Raw genomic sequence first — 21844 nt, 5'->3', positions numbered from 1 at the left:
ACTTTTTGTGTATAATTTATAAATATTTTGTACAAATTGTCTGAATTAAGATTAAACTGTGGAAACAATTGCCACCTAGCGAACAGCTATCACAGCTCAAAAGAGCAGTAGTGCCTTGAGTAAACAGCAAGCAGAATCTGATTGACATATGGTGTGTTGGTCTAGCTATAGAGCATTTGGCTTGAAACTGAAAGGTTGTGGGATTGAATCCCAGCAATTGGGAGTTTAAAGAATAAAGTAGATGAGCTTCTGGTTTGTTTAGAAGATTTAGAAGCTGAGAATGAAATAGATATACTATGCCTGTCTGAGCATCACATTGTTACTGATATAGATAAGGTAAATGTAAGTGGATATAAGCTCTCTGCACATGTAATGAGAGAAAATATGGAGAAAGGAGGAGTTCCATATATGTCAAAAGTTATCATTGTGCAAAAAGTATAGAAACAAAAAAGTTTTGTGTAGAGAAACATATAGAAGCATGTGCCTGTGAGCTTAAATTAAATAAAGGCACATTTATAATTGTAACTGTATATAGGTCCCCATCAGGAAATTTTCATCTATTTCTGAAAAATTTGGACTCCTTGTTGTGCTATCTGTCAGACAGGGGGAAGCAAATTATTATTTGTGGGGACTTCAATGTAGATTCTCTGAAAGAGGGCAATAGGAAAAATGACCTTGAAGTATTACTCGGTTCTTTCAATTTGACACCCGTTATTGATTTTCCTACTCGGGTGATAAAGGATAGCAGCTCACTGATAGATAACTTCTTTATAGACCAAGATAAGTTTAACCAGATAAATGCTCAGCCTGTTGAGAATGGTCTTTCTGATCATGGTTCACAGCTAGTTACAATATATGACATAGCTCCATTCAGCAATACTAAACAGTCCTCCAAAGTAGTACGTTCAGTCAACGATTTAACAATTGCAAATTTCAGGGAAAGCCTACAGCAGTTAGACTGGGATGAGGTGTACCGTGAACCTGATGCCAATTTAAAATATAATTTATTTCATGACATTTTTGTAAATGCATTTGAAAACTGCTTCCCCAAGAAAATAGTTAAATATACTCGTAAGAAACCTTGTAACAAACCATGGCTTACTAAGGGTATAAAAATATCTTGTAACCGGAAAAGGGAAATGTATCTGACAGCAAGAAAGAGTAGTGACCCAGAAACTATCAAAAATTATAAAAACTACTGTGTTATATTAAGAAAAGTTATTAAAAAATCCAGGAGTATGTGTATCATGTCTGAAATCAGCAACTCTGATAATAAAATTAAAACAATTTGGAATATTATTAAAAGAGAAACAGGTCAACCAAGAGCAGAGGAAGACAGTATTACCATCAAATTGAATGAAAACTTTACGAACAAAAAGTCAGAAGTTGAAAATATTTTTAATAATCATTTTCTAAATGTTGTGGATATAGTAGGATCCAGGTGTTCATTAGAAGATGCTAGGCTGTTAATGGAAGAGGCCATACCTATGCAATTTGATACAATTGAAATCTCACCCACTTCTCCCTCTGAAATTAGGAAAATAATAAACTTGCTTAAAAGCAAAAACTCACATGGAATTGATGGCATTTCCAGCAAAATACTAAAAGCTTGTTCTCAACAGATAAGTAAGATTCTCAGCCACCTGTGTAATAGCTCTCTGGAACAGGGCATTTTCCCTGATAGACTGAAATATGCTATTGTTATACCTTTGCATAAAAAGGGGGATAGATCTGATGTCAACAATTACCGTCCAATCTCCCTTCTAACAGCTTTATCCAAAATTTTTGAGAAAGTAATGTATTCAAGAGTAGCTTCACATATCTGTAAAAATGAGGTACTAACAAAATGTCAGTTTGGTTTCCAGAAAGGTTTTTCAACAGAAAATGCCATATATGCTTTCACCAGTCAAATTTTGAATGATCTGAATAACCGAACACCACCCATTGGGATTTTTTGTGATCTCTCAAAGGCTTTTGATTGTGTAAATCATGAAATTCTGCTAGACAAGCTCAAGTATTGTGGCATGAGTGGGACAGTGCACAAATGGTTTAATTCGTACCTAACTGGAAGAGTGCAGAAAGTAGAAATAAGTAGTTCTCGTAACATGCAAAGATCAGCACATTCCTCAAACTGGGGAACTATCAAGAATGGGGTTCCACAAGGGTCAGTCTTGGGTCCTTTGTTGTTCTTATTATATATTAATGACTTGCCATTCTATATTCATGAAGAGGCAAAGTTAGTTCTCTTTGCTGATGATACAAGTATAGTAATCACACCTGACAAACAAGAATTAACTGATGAAATTGCCAATACTGTCTTTCAGAAAATTACTAAGTGGTTCCTTGTAAACGGACTCTCACTGAATTTTGATAAGACACAGTACATACAGTTCTGTACAGTGAATGGTATGACGCCATTAATAAATATAGACCTTAATCAGAAGCATATAGCTAAGGTAGAATATTCAAAATTTTTAGGTGTGTCCATTGATGAGAGATTAAATTGGAAGAAACACATTGATGATCTGCTGAAACGTTTGAGTTCAGCTACTTATGCAATAAGGGTCATTGCAAATTTTGGTGATAAACATCTTAGTAAATTAGCTTACTACGCCTATTTTCACTCATTGCTTTCATATGGCATCATATTTTGGGGTAATTCATCACTGAGGAATAAAGTATTTATTGCACAAAAGCGTGTAATCAGAATAATAGCTGGAGTCCACCCAAGATCATCCTGCAGACATTTATTTAAGGAGCTAGGGATATTCACAGTAGCTTCTCAGTATATATACTCTCTTATGAAATTTGTTATTAACAACCAAACCCAATTCAAAAGTAATAGCAGTGTGCATAACTACAATACTAGGAGAAAGGATGATCTTCACTATTCAAGATTAAATCTAACTTTGGCACAGAAAGGGGTGAATTATACTGGCACTAAAGTCTTTGGTCACTTACCAAACAGTATCAAAAGTCTGACAGATAACCAACAAGTATTTAAGAAGAAATTAAAAGAATTTCTGAATGACAACTCCTTCTACTCCATAGAGGAATTTTTAGATATAAATTAAGAAAAAAATAAAAAAAAAAATAAAATAAATAAAAATAAAGAAAAACAAAAAACACAAAAAAATAAAGTTGTTATATTAACTTAAGTATGTTGTTAAATTAACCTAATTATGTCATGTATTGGAAAATTCGACTCGTTCCACATCATTACGAAATATCGTATTCTTGATCCATGGAACTAGTATTAATCTAATCTAATCTTAATCTAATCTTAATCTCTCAATGATGTAGAGATATGGATTTCAAAACATGAAGACAATTTCGGACTGCCAATTTCTGCTTCCCTCAGATCAGCAACCACAACTCGCAGTCTTAATTCACTGCAATGTCTCTGAACTATGGGTAGTGAGTTACTCAACTCTTAAGTATCATAATAAATATGACCAATTACAAAAAGATAATGACCTCATCATCAGGCTGTTATGTAAGTCTTACAATCTGAAGTAATATATTTTTTCTAATAAATAGTTACACATACATATTAGAACAATTGCATAGTGAAAAGCATGTGAATACAAAAATGTGGTGTTTTATTTTTTATACAACAAGTAAAACAGTTTCTGAAAAACATCATTAGCAATTTTTCTTTGTTTGTATATAGTACGTTCTTTCAGCAGTGCAGCAGATGACTCAACTTTCAGCTTTCTGCCTTCCTTGAAACAAACCTAGATGTGGACACGATTCTTTGCATGGCACAGCAAAGAAGTCTGCCATGAAGAGTCACGACAAAGAACTGCAGCAAAGAGTCTCGACAATGCATCCAGTGCACACTAAGCTTCGGGAGAGAAATGCTCCAACACGAACTAATCATGTACATCATACATTTTTTTTTCTTTTATTTGTGCCACCTATGGTAGCCTCTGATACATAGTGGCTCACATACACACACTTACATCCGTGATTCACATACAATATTTACAATGGTTGCAAATATAATGTTTACATCCATCATGTTATCTCGTCATTGACACGAGATGCCACTCCAAACACAAATTCAATATGGGACCCAACATTCATGCCTCCCGACAACTTTCCTGCCATGTGCTGTTTACATCATGCAAGTTACATGAAAGTGATGATATTCAGTTACTTAACGCTGTTCTCTGAACTTTATTTATAACCCACTGCAGATGACTGAAGAAAATACACTACGGCACACACGTTGTATGGTTGTAGATAGTTAATGCTACTTGTGTGAAGCTGGGCCAGGTTGTTAGTAATACGCACGGGACTCAGAAAATAATACACTACATTTTTAGCAAAAAGGTAACTCACGTTACCTTAAAGCGCATAAGATCTTCAATCGGCTCATGATTACATAGTGCTACTTTCTGATTGTTCACATTTTCACATATCATATTGTGATACTAACAATGTTATGGAGAAACACCAGCATGAATCTCTATAATGCCAATATACTGCAGCAATTGTAGCTACTGTTATATGTGAACAAACCAGACAAATCATGTTGTACAGATGATGAAGAAAGAGAACCATTTACTATATGATGAAAAGAGAATTCAAATGTCCTATGTGTAAAGTGCCCCTGAACACATGGCATTTAATTGGAGTGTTCACATTGATACAGTAATCTGCCACAGTGTTGCAGCATTTCCTACAATGCTACCTACCAATTGCTGCAAACCACATTTCCTGCTTTGTCACTGCACTATGCATATGTTCGTTATGCACACATGGAAACTAAACCTTTCTCAAATAATTCTGAGAAAAGTATTCAGTTACAAAACTCTATAATTTTACATCTTATAGTCTCACATTGATACCTGACAAAAAATTAGTTATCTTTCCATTATTTTTCATATGTATTAAAATGTTTTTAATTTAAGTTACCAGTTTGTAGAGTTTGCATTGAAAAACATCTGGTTCATTTAGGTCATACACTGTTGCATAAAAAATGTGGCTAACATATCAAAGTTACTTTTAAACTGCGATGGTACCTATCAGTTACAGCTTAGTGTAGCTGCTCTTAAACAGCATCCTGTACAAGCAAATCAGTTGCAACTTTGCTTGGTATCGCTCACACCTTAGATACTTGGGCTACGCACAGCTCTGTTTAAAAAGAATAGCTCGATAGGGTTGAGCCACACATTTCTACTTTCAAGTCCCACAGCTAATTTGCTGCAAATAGCAACCTTGTCTCTGATCCTGAAGTCAAATAGTCTATGCATTGGCCAGAAATGCAAATTAATTAATCACACATAAATATATAATGAATAATTTGATAACAAGGGTTCTATTCTAATGTCCATAATTGACTTGAATGATTGAGAATTATTATTAATAACATTTATTCCAGAAAGGACATCTCAAAATAATGGGAAGTGGTCCTATGATATTCAATTAAAATGCAGACATATAATACCTTGTCAAATGCAGAGAAGTTACATTGAGAGCATTACGAGAATGGCAGCAAAATCCCCAAACTAAACTGTTATCAAAGATATGCAATAACTAAGTCCATTTTGTCATCACAATATACGAAATATTCATCAGCTCAAAACAGTTCAGAGTTCAACATGATGATTCACAAATTAACACATGCGATACAAAGAGCAGTAACTCCGTCTTCGTGCTCTCAGTTCCATTAATCAAGAGGAAATAGTTAGAGTCCTACTCTGGAGCACATTCAGACCTCTTGAAATGTAAAGTCTCTTCAAAAGTTAAATTCTCATAGCAGCTGGGCACTGCCCAGAATTACACATGTTAACACAGTCAGATCGCTCTTCTTCCAGCACTCAACACAAAGTGTCCAGAATTGCTCTTTTGAGCTCTTCACTCGAAAAGTCCCCGCCTCATCTTGACTCCCATAGTGTTCCACTATGACTACTTTTCTATTGGCTGAAGACCATCCCCACCGAAAATACAGCATTCTTATATGCTACAGACATGATTTGACTCATCTTGACCACTTTCTGAACTAAACTAATATGTTACAGCAATATTTAAATCATTCTGTCACACTCAGATAATTTGCAATAATTATAAATAAAGGTTTGTCCATAAATAAATAGGTCAGTATTCTTGCACAAGTGTGCTCATGATAAACGACAACAGATTGTCCTCATATATTGTTTAAAATATTATTTAGGTCTGCTTGACAGAAGTGACAGATAGTCTGACATTCTGCCACCTCTTGGAGCATTGTCTCCTGCCCAAAGTCCATGCAAGCAATTGTCATCCAAATTCCCAGAGTTGGAATTTACCTATTTCTGGTAACACTTCTTGTCTCTCCACCTGGCTGGCCTACGGAGGTCGTGGCAATCCAGCCCGAGTCCCGGGACCACCTAGTGTTCAGCCGTACATCAAATACACCTTGCATCGTAGCAATTCTGGGCAGCCAATTCATTCATCTAAATATGCATAATGTTACAGTACCTGAAAGCTGAGTCGTATCTATTTCCAATCTAGACTAAATACTAAATCCATGGACACTTGATGCATATTGGCTGTTCGCTTTTGTCCCTGGATCTTCAGCTGACATTTGTTTATCAGTTTTCCTGACGTTTTGGCAATACAAATGTCAACCCTTCACTGCAGATGGCAGACCAGAATAGAGTTCATGGGTGCAGATAATATATACCTCTCATATGAATATCTCGGGGCTTTTCCCCGAAATGGTCGTTTGCTGCAGCAAGAAGCTTTCCTCTTTCTTGTTGAAACTGTTGTCATGTTCATTAATTTCTATGGCTTCCCTAAAAAAGAGTGTATGGTAACTTTTCTCCACAGAGAGCCTCCATGTGGGTGAATCTTATTATGTGGTCAGTCTCTCATAGCATCTGCTCCACCACAGCTCATTCTGTCCCATCTTATAACTGTTTATGTTCAGTGAGATCAGTACTGATGGACTGTCCAGGCATTCAGACAGACTTTTCCGCAAGTACACAGCATGTGGTATTTTCTCAGTCATTTTGTAAAACATCTTTATGCCGTGTTTGCAGACTTGCATAAGGTCAATTCAGTTTCCAATGATGTGATGGAACCGAAATTTATATTGATGTAAGGTAATGGCCAGCTATTTTTTGGAGGCCATTGATTCACATTAATTCATATTATGTTTTTGATGTGGATAATGAATTTCTAACTTGAAGTAAAATAATCACCGGTCATTTTAAAGTAAACAGAAAACTCTTTCTTATCTAGATAAACCTGCATCATAAAAACATTCTTAGTGCTGGTATCTTTCTAAATCTTTGTCCCATAACCGCCAACTTGTTTCTCTGAAAAAGTCTTCACCATTAGTTGATAACCTCATAAGTTTGCCACTATCTTCCTGATCTGAGATTTAAACATCTCCTATATAAATGAGTCCACCTATATCTTTTTCTTCATTTTCAATTAATATTAATTCTTCTGTACAGGCAGTAATTTGATCTTAGCATGCCATTTTTCCCGTCAATCAAGGCCTTGTCTGTCTCTGTATTGATCTTCACTCAGTGTAACACTCTTAGGCAGGGCACCTACCACCGTGACACAGCAAGTGGCATGGCATACAGCAAGGCACAAGGCATGCATCTATCTCACAACTTCAGATGGAACATACACAGTCTAATGGAGCAGTACCTAATGGGCTGACGTGATGTAACTGAGTTTTATGGCATGCCAAAATGCTGCCAGATGGATGCGGAGTGACCCACTTTTTGCCATGCAGCATGTGTGTGCTACTTAAAGTTTATGAAAGTTTCTGCTTTGGTTGCATGTCTGTCTCTGTATCCAGGAAAATGCAAAACAATCTGAAGTTAAATACGTATTTTTGTTGGTCAAATAGAAAAATATTCAAGCATTTACAATAACAGCAGTGTGTGAATAGAGCACAAGAAAGCTTGAAATAAAGTTTGGGAAGGGACTGTTAGTGAAACATCATAGACAGATGCAGTAATTTGAATTCATTTAGTTTGATTGTGGACCAGAAAGAAGGTATAGAACTGTAATTACATTAGGGCATTTTCTATTAGACACACCTGAAAATCTAATGATTTGCTGGATCTAATGCAACATCAGATCCGTTCAATATGTAGATGCAAACATACTTTGTTCTGAAAACACAATGCTCCATTTGGGCTATGAAGGAAACTAAGAGTGAATTACTCAATTCCATAGCATTGTTTAAAGGTCATTGTCAGTTTTCTAATTTTTTATGTGAGTTCTCAATAGGGTGGTTCACACTGTGCTGCACAGCTGACTTAGAAGACACATCACCATGAAGCTGTATAAAGTTATGAAACTTCTATCATATAGATTTTGTTCACGTCACAATTTACTGTAGTAGATCTTTGACACTAGTATACCAAAAGAACAATCTACAGATCTAGTTCCCCTGGATAATCCATAGTTAAATATATACCTTTAATTAACTAATTGTCTATGAGGACTCGTCATATGCTTTGAGAGAGGAAAAGCAATCTTCGTCCAGCAAAGTTTTAGGTTCTAGAATTGGAAATGTGTCTTCTCGCAATGCTCTCCCATCACTCTTGGGGGTCATAGTCTCCTATGTCAACTGATAAAAATAATCCATTTGCACCTAAAAACAGTGGAAAATGCTATGGATGGGAATTATAAAATGTCCATCCAGATTTTACAGGAGTTTTAAATCTGATGAGCTTCATTCACTCTGTAGAGTTTCATCTGTATCAAAGAGCAACCTATTATGCCTTTCCTTTGTGATAATGTTTGTGGAAAGTCAGCTGCACAATAAGGTTTTGAAAAATCCTACATTTATCTTATTGTTGACAAGCACTTTACCAGTAGCTTCGCTTCCAGAATAGTTGGACATTGGGTTTCTGTTTCTTATCCAGCTTTATTGCTGACTCAAATCCTTTTGCAGTAAATGTCTCTTCAAGTAAGTGACATCCAGAGCACAGTATACTTTAGTTACGTCAATAGGAAAATCCCAATTCACTTCATTTGTTCAACATTGCATGAACAAGAACTGTTATTGAATGCTACTTAAATGAAACTGGTATTGTAGACATGAAAAATTGATGTATACAGTATATTGCTACCTCTGCCACTGGATCTGCAGTTGTCTGTCTTTACTTTTAGAATTAATGTAATACTTGATGCAATATTAACTTAAAATGATAGTGTAACTAACTATATACACCACATATGAAGCGAAACATGAGCCACTATTGGGCACAGCACCCACCCACAGTGTTGCGAGTGTGGTGCATCATAGCTCATCACAGCCAAACATCAAAATATATTACTTATTTAGTCTGAACTTTAAAGAAATATGGCTCTCCTTCGAGTGTTAAGAATGATTTTGATATGTTAGCTTCATTTTTTATGCCAAACTGTGAGACTTAAAATGCACTAGATGTAAACTAAGGTTAGTGACTACACCTTTTACTGCAAATTTCTGGAAATATGTCATGGTACTTGCTTAATTTTTAAATACCAAAATAACTGCAAGCAATATCAAAAAGAGAGCCATTTGATCAAGCTGCGATATCAGACTTTAGGGTATGAATGAATGAAAATTTTTTATCGAAAGTTTCCTCAAAATTAAATCAGAAAGGCAGCATGGCAGTGAATTCAAGAAAAACCCAAACCAGTGGTTTATAAATTTTTTTTACTTGAAAAGTAAATATTTTACTGAGAAACTAACTACAGAGACAGATGATGTTTTGCTTCATCTACGTGAAACACAATCAAGTTGGTTAAAGCCAGAACACTAACAGCACGCGAAAATGACATGGTGCAGTGTTAGTTTTCTTGGTGTCAAGTTGCGCATGCCATGCCAATGTTATATATCTGCTACGCCATGCTTCATGTCACTTATCTAGCTACTCTGGTGGAACTTGGGAGTTGCTAATACTAGTAATTATTCACTGTGGCGAATACCGGTAGGCATTACAGTGTATAGGACCTTGGGATATTGCAGAATTTTTGTTTTGTTTCTGAGGTGATTTCAACTATTTTTGTAAAATGAAAATATCAATCTGTCATGTGATCCTACAGTTTTCTCCAAATCATGGAAAAAGCAAAGATTTGAAGACATGATACTTTTAACCAGCCTGTCAGTATGGCAACAAACGTCAAACACCATATATCAGGAGACTATTTCTTCTCATGGTCACCAGTTTTACATAAAAAAATGAAGTTTTTAGCACTTTTTAACAAGAGGATTGTGTTTTCATCTAAATATTAACTCCTCACAGACATAAAAAAGAAGTTGTGCTATTTCCAAAGGTACACGGAAACTGAGAATGACTTATTAGGCACGTTGCTAAACATCCATCATTTTTCAACAGTTAACATCTGCAGGGCATTTATATTAAGCTCTAATAGAATGACCAGACCACAATGTTTCCAAAGATTTAGATAGGGGGCAATGTGTCACAAGATGCCTGAGCTTGATAAATAGAAACAAATTTCATTTTAGAATACACGACACACAACTGCGTCAAAAAAAAGAAAAATCATTTGCATTAATTATGACAAAATGTTGTTGACCAGCGTAATAGAAAAGTGTGATCTTCGTCAGATGTCCGATGATGAATGACTGCAGAAGATATTTCTCTATGACGTGCACAAGGATTCAAGTTCTGGCACCGCTGCAACTAATGTCATTGCAGTGTGGGGCACCTAATAGATTCCTACCGCTGCTACTCTGATGCCACCGCACTGCCAAAGTAGACTTTCTATATGACGAGTAACGAAGAATTTCCAACAAAGATTCTCACAAAGAACCACAATAAAATCCCCTTCAAGGGCCACACATACAATGATCAGCCAGAACATTATGACCCCTGACCTACTATCGATATAAGCCCATCCAGGTGATAGAAGTGTCACCTGGTGAGGAATGACTGCGAGTCCAACATATGCACGGTGCATGTAGTATCAGTGAGTGTGCTGTGAAAGTGTCGAATGGGGAAGGTGTGCGATCTGAGGTTGACCGATGGCAGATTGTGATGGCCTGGAGGCTCGTCATGAGCATTTTGGAAACGGCACAACTTTTCAGGTGTTTGAGGACTATTTCAGTGAGTTTCTTCAATACTTTGTGAAGGCAAGGTGAAACCACATCCAGACATCGTAGGGCTGGGCAGCCATCCCTTATTACAGATGGCATAGGCTTAGCAGACTGGTAGAACAGTCAGGCAGCAGAATGTCAAAGAACTAACATCAGACTTTAATACTGGGCAGAGTACAAGTGTGTGTGTATATACAGTACATCCAACACTCCTAACAATGGGCCTTTGCATCCGACAACCCATACATGTGCCAATATTAACACCACAACATCAGTAACTATGACTGGCATGGGCACATGCGGATTGGCACTGGACATTGGCACAGTGGCAGTTTTTTGCATAGACTGATGAATCCTGATACCTTCTTGATCAGGCTGGCAGGAGGGCATGAATCCATCATCTTCCAGGGGAACGGCTCCTTGAGACATATACTGCAGGACAGAGACAAGCTGGCGGCAGCTCCATTACACTCCGGGGAACATTCACATGGACATCCATGGGTCCAGTGGAGCTCATGCAAGGCACCATGATGGCCAAGGAATATCGTACAATGGTTGCACACCACGTACACCCTTTCAGGACGATCGTATTTCCCAATGGCAGTGGCATTTTCAACAAGACAATGTGTCATGTCACAAGCCCAGGGGTGTGATGGAGTGGTTCGAGGAACACAGTGGCAAGTTCCAACTGATGTGCTGGCTCCCCAGTTTGCCAGGTCTGGACCTGATCAAACATATCTGGGATGTGATTGAATGTGGCATCAGAGCTGATTGGCCCCCTCCCCTGAATTTACAGGAATTAGCTGGTGTGTGTGTGTGTGTGTGTGTGTGTGTGTGTGTGTGTGTGTGTGTGTGTGTGTGTGTGTGCCAACTCCCTCCAGTGACCTACCAAGGCCTCATTGCTTCAGTGCCACAATGTGTTGTTATCTGTGTCAAAGGTGGACATATTGGCTATTAGGTAGTTGGTCATAATGTTCTGGCTGATCAGTGTAAGATATGTGTTTAAAGTTAACTTTTTTATTACCTAAGCAGAGGAAACCATCCTACACACTCAACAACTGAAATCCTTTAAATGATTTACATTTACTGACAACATTTTCTTAAGGTGGACCCATGTCATGTGCAGCCTCTGCCCTTTCCTCCAGAACCTCAACACCTACTCCCCAATCTCCTCCACTCATTCCTCTTCAAGTCAATGAACTACCTTTCTAGATGTTTTATCTCTACCACTCTGTTAGCATCATAAAAACCTCTGTCCAAATCGAATGAACAACAGTATCTTCGTTTTCATACTTGTCATCTGTTCCACATTAAGTAGTCCCGCCCCACAGCATTGGCACCCACAGATATCACATCTGCACTGGAAAGCAAAGGTTATCCAAACTTGCTCACACGCTAGTCAGGCAGGTGTTACCTGTCCAGCAGGTCCAGAAAGAGATTTCTTGAGTCGTTTCTTATTGTGGCACCAACAAAACTGCAGTTGGTGTGAAACAGTCACCAAGCAGTAATTCTCACATCCACCAGGCCTGCAGAAGCTCGTCTACTCCTTTGCCATGGCTTCAGCCATTTGTCATTGCGCCCTGAGATAAGGAATATGCTACCCATAATCCTACATTTACCGTCCTAAATAGTATTCCACTGGCCATCCAACGGATACATCGGATCCTGCTCCCCATGGGCCATTACCCTGTGGATGACATAGGTGCAAAATATGTCCTTTATACCCACTTGCCACCGCCTACAGCAGTCTATTCATATCTATTTCCTATCCTATAGAAGATATAGCCATATGTGAAAGCAGCCACACTATGTACCAGCTGTAGTGCAATTCTATGTTAGAACAATTATTATCTGCCTACCTGATGGAATGGCTACTGCTGAACTGCATACACCTGCAAACTTGACAATGTAATTGCTGAAATTGTGGCATACAGCAAGAGCAACTACCACAACAGCTGCTACAATGCACTTGACATTTGGATGCCTCCAACACTTGAAAATCTTCAGAATATAGGCAAGAATGGTTAGCAGACTCCCAACACCTCTCCCCCCTCAGACCACCATCACTGCCACCTCCATCACCACCACCTCCATCACCGCCACCACCATTCCCATTACCCCGAGCTACTATTCACAGGCACTGCTTCTCTCTCTCTCTCTCTCTCTCTCTCTCTCTCTCTCTCTCTCTCTCTCTCTCCCCCTCCCCCCCACCCTCTATCTCTCACCCCTTTTCTCCGAGATATTGTTTTTGTAGCTAAACTCAAAAAATAGCCCTAGCTCAAAAGTTAGTAGCACTATTCTGAGAAGGAATCTTCACTTTTTTGGTCCTGTCTTCCTCAGCTGCGTGTAATATTATGGTATTTTGATAATTTTTACATATGGACTGTCTGACAGTCCATAAGTAAAAATTATCAATATACCGTAATATTCCGAGAAGGAAATTTTTATTCACTATATAGTGGAGATGCTGAGTCACAGATAGGCACAACAAAAAGATTTTCACACTTAAAGCTTTCGGCCAATGGCCTCAATCAACAACACACACACACACACACACACACACACACACACACACACACACACACACAAACACAGTCTCTCTCTAGCTCGCTCGCTCGCTCTCCCGCGCGCGCGCAAAAGCAACTCTCACACACACTACTGCAGTCTCAAGCAACTGAAACCACACTGCAAGCAGCTGCACCAGTGCATGATGAGAGTGGTGACTGGGTGGGCGGACAGGAGGAGGCTGGGGTGGGGAGAGGGAAGGATAGTATGGTGGGCGCGGCGGGACAGTGAAGTGCTGTAGGTTGGGCAACGGGCGGGGGAAAGGGGGGGGGGCGGTGGAGTAGTGGGAAAGGAGAGAAATAAATTAAAAAAAAAATAAATTAAGAATGACTGGTTGTTTTGGTGGAATGATGGCTGTGTAGTGCTGGAATGGCAGCAGGGAGGGGGCTGGGTGGGTGATGACAGCAACGAATGAAGGTTGAGGTCAGGAGAGTTATGGGAACGTAGGATGTATTGCACAATTCAAATTTAGTTAAGTCTTTGTACTGTTAAGTGTGTCTGTGATCCATGCATAAATCATTTACAGATGTGTAGTTGCTTTATATAGTTTTTGTTTCTATACTAGAAAGTTGAAATGCTTACATAAAAATGTTAGTTTATTATCATTACTACAAATTTTTAATAGGATAGTTTTCTGTGCACAGTTTTCATTACAGAAAGTCAAATGCCCAGTAATATTGTAAATAGTGTACTAATACCTACAACAAATTACAAGTTAAAGTTCCAAAACAAAAGAAGTTGCCGTGTACAATTTAAATCATTTTTATGATAACAAAAACATTCTGAGGGGACAAATTACAATTTATTATTGCAGCTAACGGAAAGGAGCGTTAGCTCATTTGGGGAAAAAGTGAAATGAATCACCCATGGCTAGTTCAAAGAATGATTAATTAAAGCAATTTAGGACAATGATGGGAAACCTAAATTCAAACAACCATGCATAGCTTCATATCCCTATCTTCCTTACATAGATTGCTGTGAGGCCCAAGTAAGAAGGAGAGAAAATGTTTAATGTCCTGTAGATGACAAGGGCATTAGTTACTAGGTCACTGGATACAGTATCTGTCCATTTCAAAGGAACAGTCCCACCCATGGCTCCCAATACCAAATACCAGCCTTAAACACTGTGTGTGTGTGTGTGTGTGTGTGTGTGTGTGTGTGTGTGTGTGTGTGAGAGAGAGAGAGAGAGAGAGAGAGAGAGAGAGAGGGAGAGGGAGAGGGAGAGAGGGAGGGGGAGGGGCGGGGCATACATTACTGGAGCAGAGTTAGCAGATGACAGGTATTTACAAAACATGACCACATTTCTAACCTTTAAAGGATTAAAGTCATTCCTTATCAGGAGAAAAGATAAGGCAGGAAATAGAATATGTGACATTTACCTTATCTCTTCTTGCAGAGCAGCAGCAAAAAGTCGAAGCAGTAAGTAATCTTCTCGTGATCCCGAACCAAAATTGAAAATGGCAAGAACCACAGTGCGGAGAAATGCTGTTGTCTTTGAGCGTGGCAAGCAAGGTAATAAGCGAGCCAAGTAATGAGGTTCTGTTTGTAAAAGGTAAAATAGCTTTCGGTAATATTCTACAATATGCTGACCACTTCGACTTAATTTTCCATCCATCACTTGACCAGCTGATGCAGCAGTGGCTCGTAGTCGTGAACCGTGGGCTGCTACATCCTAGAAAACAGTGCCAATATTTGATACACAAATGAAAAAATTTCTACAGTTGTAAAATTTCAATAAGATAACAAGTCCCTAAAACAAAAAAAAAAAAAGGAAAAAAAATTTCAGAGTGAGAGATACGAGTACTGAATAGTTCAGGTATATGGCCGATGACCTCTATGAGATGGGTGGAAAACAGACTAAGGGGCTATTTCTCAATTCAGGACATATTACCGAATGCTTTCTGAATCTATCACACAATTAGAGCATGTTGAGTTTTACATGAATCACACACTGTGTAAATTATGTTGATTTTAACAGAAAAGTGATTCATTCCATAATTATACAACATATTAATCTCAATATTTAATTCAATCAGTAAAGGTAACAACTCACTATACAGTCAAGATGCTGAATCATCAATTGGCACATAAACAAGCCTGAAAACACTGCGTGAAAGTTGAGGCCAGGATGATTATGGGATTGAAGGATATGCTGCAACCTACACTAATCTTTGCCCCTCACCCACTTCCCCTCTTGCCCTGTAAGCCAAATTTCACTCATTGTGCGCTCAAGACCTCTTCTCTACTGTCTCCCAGTTTCTCTGTCCTATCTCCCTTTCTCAATCCATGCCTTCATGTCACTGTGTGCTACACACAACTTCCTCTACCTGTGAGCAGGAGTTCACAGGTTTTTATCTCATGCACTTGCTGCCTCCCCTTTCCAGCCACCAGCTACCCTTCCCTACTCCGCCCTCCTACTTCCCACCTTCTTTCTCCTTCACACTCTAGTCAATCTGCAGTGCCAGCACAATGTAGTCAGCTGGGACAATGTCACCATACACATAGGTAAATGTGTATACTGCTGCAATGGATGTAAAAATGTAATCTTAGGATTGATTGTTCCATGTGTGATATTCATTCACATTATTTTCACACACAACTTTACTTCCCTGTTATTAAAAGACATCATCCACAAACCCATTAGTTATTTATTTCCATGTTCTTTTGAATCATAATTGTGACCTCTTTCTATGAAATGGAACGAGTAAGTTTTACAATTAAAGCACATATTCTGAGCAGAAAATATGGCAACATGCTGAACATTTACATAATTTCTTAAGTTTATTCTTTTCTTTTAAAGAAAACATGCACATAGTGATTTATATTTAACCACGTTTAATACTGCCATTCTGGCAGATGTTGTGTGTGCCATGGACAGAAATAAAAGCTGATATTGCCATTACATAAGAACTTAGCATCACAAGAAGTGTATCTTAATGTGTCAGTCAAAGACACTTCCAGTTCCTTGTGCACATTTCGAGAAGAGATTAGGATAATTTAGAAAAGACAATTTTCCAAGGCAAAACTGAGGGTCACAAGGAAGAGTAACAAGCAGATGATTGGATCAAGTGAAGAAGATTTAAGGCCAACCTCTTCACACTATATTAACAACAACTGGAGATTACCGAGCATAAAGACATTTAGTCGAAGATTCAGTTACTTAAGAAATCAGGTCACAACACTCACTAATGAGTAAACTGATTAATAACAATATTATGAAAAGGATAGTTGCTACTCACCATACAGTGGGATGCTGAGTTGCAGATGGGCACAATGAAAAGAATGTCACACAATAAGCTTTTGGCCAACAAAGCCTTTGTCAAAAACAGACAGCAGACACCACAAACACATGCAAATGCAGCTCAGACACACGACCACAGTCTCTGAAAGCTGAAGCCAGACTACGAACAGCCGTGCATGATGGGAGAGGCAGCCAGGTGGGGGTAAGGAAGAGGCTGGGGTGAGAATGCAGTGGGATAGCAGGGAATGGATGGGAGCTAGTTAAGTGCTACTGCAGGAGCACAATGGGAGAGAGGGTAGGGCACCTAGTGCAGTCAGGAGGCTAGACGGAGGGCAGGGGAGAGATGGTAATTTGGCACGTGGGGGGGGGGGGGGGGGGGGGCACTAGTGCAAAAGGAGAGAAGTTAAAAGACTTGGTGTGTTGGTGGAATAGAGGAGTGTGTAGTGCTGGAGTGGGAACAGGGAAGGAGCTAGGTGGGTAAGGACAATAACTAACGAAGGTTGGGACCAGGAGGGTTATGGGAATGTACGATATATTGCAGGGAGAGTTCCCACCTGTGCAATTCAGAAAAATCAGTGTTGGTGGGTAAGATCCAGGTGGAACAAGCTGTGAAGCAGTCAGTGAAATGAAGAATGATGTGTTCAGCAGCATGCTCAGCAACAGGATGGTCCAGTTTTTTTTTTTTTTTTTGCCACAGTTTTCCAGACATGCGGACAGACAGCTTGCCGGTTGTCATGTCCATGTAGAAGGCAGCACAGTGGTTGCAGCTTAGCTTGTGAAACCAGCCATGTAATCTACAGGTAGCTCCGCCTTTGATGGGATAGGTGATGTTGTGATTGGTCTACAGTAGGAGGTGGTGGTGGTGGTGGTAGTGGTGTTGGTGGGAGAATGTATGTGACAAGTCTTGCATCTCAATCTATTATAGGGATCCCAGTAATAGATCTAGATGCAAGACCTGTCCCATACATCCTCCCACCAACATCTACTCCAGCCTGGTCACAAGCACCACCTATCCCATCAAAGGCAGGGCTATCTGTGAAACTACTCATGTGATCTTACAAGCTAAACTTCAATCACTGTGCTGCATTCTACAGGGTGAAAAGTATTTAAACCGTCACACTCTGGGAGGTTGTAGGGGACATCAAAACAAATATTTTTCCCTAGTGTCATTTTTTCCTATGAGGAGTATTTAAACCGGTAGAGGAAGGTTTCTCTGGCGGCAAATTAACTAAACCAACAAATACTTTTCCATTTTTTTTATGACCAAGAAACAACAACTAGGTAGCAGATATGGCCCAATTAAACAGTCTCCAACAACACCTGTGACATGTGGGTTATCCTCACTCCAAACATGCATATTGTGCATGTTGAAGACTCCATCATGCCCGAACATTGCTACATCGGCAAACAACACAGAGGATGGAAATGTAGTATGCATTTCTCACTGTTCCAGGTACCACTACGAAAACTGTGCTCTGGGCGGATAATCAACTGGTTCCAGGTTGTGGACACGCTGTAAGTGAAATGGACGTAACAATTGCTCTCGAAGGACTGTTCTTACATTTGTCTGATTCGTCCCCATGTGACGTGCAATTGCACGAGTGCTGATTGAAGGATCCCGCTCAACATGCTGCAAGACACCTTCCTCAAATTGCAGCATTCTTACCATGCGACGGCATCCTTGCCCAGGTAATCTGCTAAATGACCTGGTCTCACGCAGACGTTTGTACACAGCATCAAAGGTAGTATGATGCGGGATACGGCGATCCCGATATTATTGTTGATAAACTTGCTGTAAAGCTCATCCGTTGTGGTGCGCTATATAGTACGCACCAACCATATCATTGTACTCACTCCAGGTCTATCGCTCCATTAGTAGACAGAGACAATGCACTACTACACTGGCGGACAGCAGTTGCCTACAACTGAAGAGCGTAATATGCCCTCTAACTACTGAAGATTGTAATACGGCCTCCAACGGTTTAAATAATCCTCGTAGGAAAAAAAGACATTGGGGAAAAATATTTGTTTTAATGTCCCCTACAACCTCCCAGAGTTTGTCGGTTTAAATAATTTTCACCCTGTATGTGGCCATGACAACCAACATGCTATCTGTCCACGTGAATAGCCACCGAAAAACTCTGGCCAAAAACAACTGGACCACCCTGTTGCTGAACATGCTGCCAAACACATTTTTCATTTCAGTGACTGCTTCACAGTCTTTGCCATCTGGATCCTTCCAACCAACACCAGATTTTCTGAATTGCACAAGTGGTAACTCTCCCTACAATATATCCTTCATTCCCATAACCCTCCTGGCATCAACCATCATTAGTCATTGTCCTTATCCACCTAGCTCCTTCCCTGTTCCCATTCCAGCACTACACAGTCCTCAGTTCCATCAACACACCCAGCCTTTTAATGCCTCTCCTTTTCTGCTAGCCCCCCCCCCCCCCCCACTCCACCCCCCAAATCACCCTCTCTCCCTCCGCCCTGCATCTAACCTCCTGACGGCACTAGGTGTCCTACCCTCTCTCCACTTCATCCCTGCAGCACTTTACCGTCCCCCACCAGTACCCTGCTATCCCCCCCTCTCTTGTCCCAGCCTCTTCCTTACCCCCACCCAGTTACCTTTCCCATCATGCACTGCTGTTTGCAGTCTGGCTACAGCTGTCAGAGACTGTGTGTGTGTGTGTGTGTGTGTGTGTGTGTGTGTGTGTGTGTGTGTGCCATCTGGATTCTTCCAATCAACACCAGCTGTTCTGAATTGCGTAGAGTGGAACTCTCCCCACAAGATATCCATCATTCCTTGGTCACAACATTCGCTGATCTGCCCTCCCCTCCATCTCTACCCATTCCCAACTCCCACTCCCGCTCCTAAATATCAGCCATCCTGTCCCCACCACACCCCTGCACATTCCCACATTACAGCATCTTCCCCTACACCTACTCTGCTATCCCTCCACCTCCCCACTGCATGCCTTCTCTATACCACCACTACTGACCCAAAGCTGTATCTCAGTGCCCAGAGATAAAAGTTGCGTGCGCTCTCTCTCTCTCTCTCTCTCCCTCTCTCTCTCTCTCTCTCTCTCTCTGTGTGTGTGTGAGTGTGTGTGTGTGTGTGTGTGTGTTTTGCCTATATTTGACGAAGGCCTTTTGGCCTAAAGCTCACTTTCTGACAATATATTTGTTGTGCCTATCTGCGACTCATCATCTCTGCTGTATGATGAGCACCAGCTATCCTTTTCATAATACTATTCCAATTATTCTTTTTGTTTGATGTGTGCTACTTTCCCACAAATTTTGACGATTCCTCATCACATATTTTGATGTTTCTTCAAGTCATTGTCATAATTGTTGTTCCTTCACATATGTTTATTTCCCTTCTAATCTCTGTCATTTCACTGCAACTCATGTCGCTGATTTTACTGTGCTATACTTTTGTAATGGCTGAGCAAGTAGACTGGATTCATTCTCTTTGTTTCCAAGATTTTTTTCTTGTCAGCGTGATTTATGATTTGTTCATTCATCTTTCAGTTGGAAGGGATACATCTAAACTTAATATGCAGCAATCCATGTTGATGTTTGCTATTTTATTCAGACTTCCTGTCAATTATTACACGACTCGGTCTTCGATACATCATACTATGACCTATTTGAAACCTTCCTATTGCTATATTCAGGGATGTTTATTTACGTATCTGTAGACAATGTAAGTTGTATTGATGTTGTCAACACGTAGAAACATACATAAAAGTAAACAATTACACACATAAATAGATACAATTCTTGCCTTACTCAGTTACCCTTTTGGGCACTACTTCACTATTCTATTGAACATATTGTACAATGCCTCTTAATTGCAGTAGTTAATTTTTAGCTAATTGTCAACAACATTTACACATCGTTTCAGGTAATCCTTTATGGTATAAAAACACTTATCTAACAAATAATTTTTTTGCAATGAAAATAATCACACACACACACACACACACACACAAAAGGATTTAACTTTCACAAGCTTTTGTAGCGAGTGGCTCCTTCTTCTGGCAGAAGTCTGCCGTGACCCGGGTTTTGGGTGACTTCTAAACTGTACCCCTTTCCCTAAACCTCTTCAGTTCTTTTCCTTGACCCCTCTTCCTTCCCCTTCAACTTACAAGTTTTCAGACTGTTTCTGCCCATCCTGTATACAAATTTAGTCACATAGTGTGAACACCCATATCTGAAGACACAAACATGATGCCTGACATGTAAGTGTACCCATTTCATACAAAAACAACCACAGTTTATTTAAACAGAGGATAGCAGTTCTGACTGTGCTCGTATAAAAAAGCTCATTGTAATAACAAAAAGTGGTACATGTGCTAACCAGGATGTAAGATGCACTGTGTATTTGCCTTTCATATTTACTCCAGTTCTTTCTTCTCTCCCAAAAACTTTGGTTCAGTTTTTTCCAAGTTTCTCAGATTTCGAATGTCATTCATGAACTGTGAATTTCGCTAAGCAATATTATTCAATAGCATATTAAATAAATGGGTTCTGAGTATTGAACAAAAAGCTAAATACTTGCTCTAGTTTGGCACTGTCATTGCTTAATGTCCATTTACGATGCCTTGACTTTTTAGTTAATCTGAGGGATGTTCAAGTTACAGGTAATAGTATAATAACAAATTGTCATTATTTTAAATATGGTGGAGTGAGGTCATGAAATGTGGTGCTGCGACCAAAGTTACCAGTGAGATGTGGAGCAGCTTGGTGGTGAGCGACATGAGGAACTCCCACTTGTGGGGGTCATAGCAGTCCGAGGGCTTGAAGCCACACTTGCTGTCGATGACGCAGTAGGTGGCACTGGCGGAGCGGCGCAGCGGCAGGGTAGTCCCCAGCAGCTTGGGGCCCTCTTCTGCCAGAAGGAGGCACTGGCTCCGAAAGCTTGTGAAAGTTAAATCCTTTTGTCCATGTGTTCCCCTGCC

General features: G+C 39.7%; 1 protein-coding gene across 1 annotated transcript in view; it reads right to left on the bottom strand.

The window, feature by feature from the left end:
* Positions 1 to 21844, bottom strand: part of LOC126252642 (ras GTPase-activating-like protein IQGAP1) — a 367157-nt gene that overhangs the window by 101634 nt on the left and 243679 nt on the right. The window contains exon 21 of the mRNA XM_049953548.1: positions 15013 to 15305. Coding sequence (XP_049809505.1) covers positions 15013 to 15305 — 293 coding nt within the window. The remainder of the gene's footprint in view (positions 1 to 15012; positions 15306 to 21844) is intronic.

Source organism: Schistocerca nitens, chromosome 1 (genome assembly GCF_023898315.1).
Source record: "Schistocerca nitens isolate TAMUIC-IGC-003100 chromosome 1, iqSchNite1.1, whole genome shotgun sequence".
Classification (NCBI taxonomy): Eukaryota; Metazoa; Arthropoda; class Insecta; order Orthoptera; family Acrididae; genus Schistocerca; species Schistocerca nitens.
Note: the sequence above shows the minus strand (reverse complement) of the source record. Positions and strands in the feature narration are given on the sequence as shown.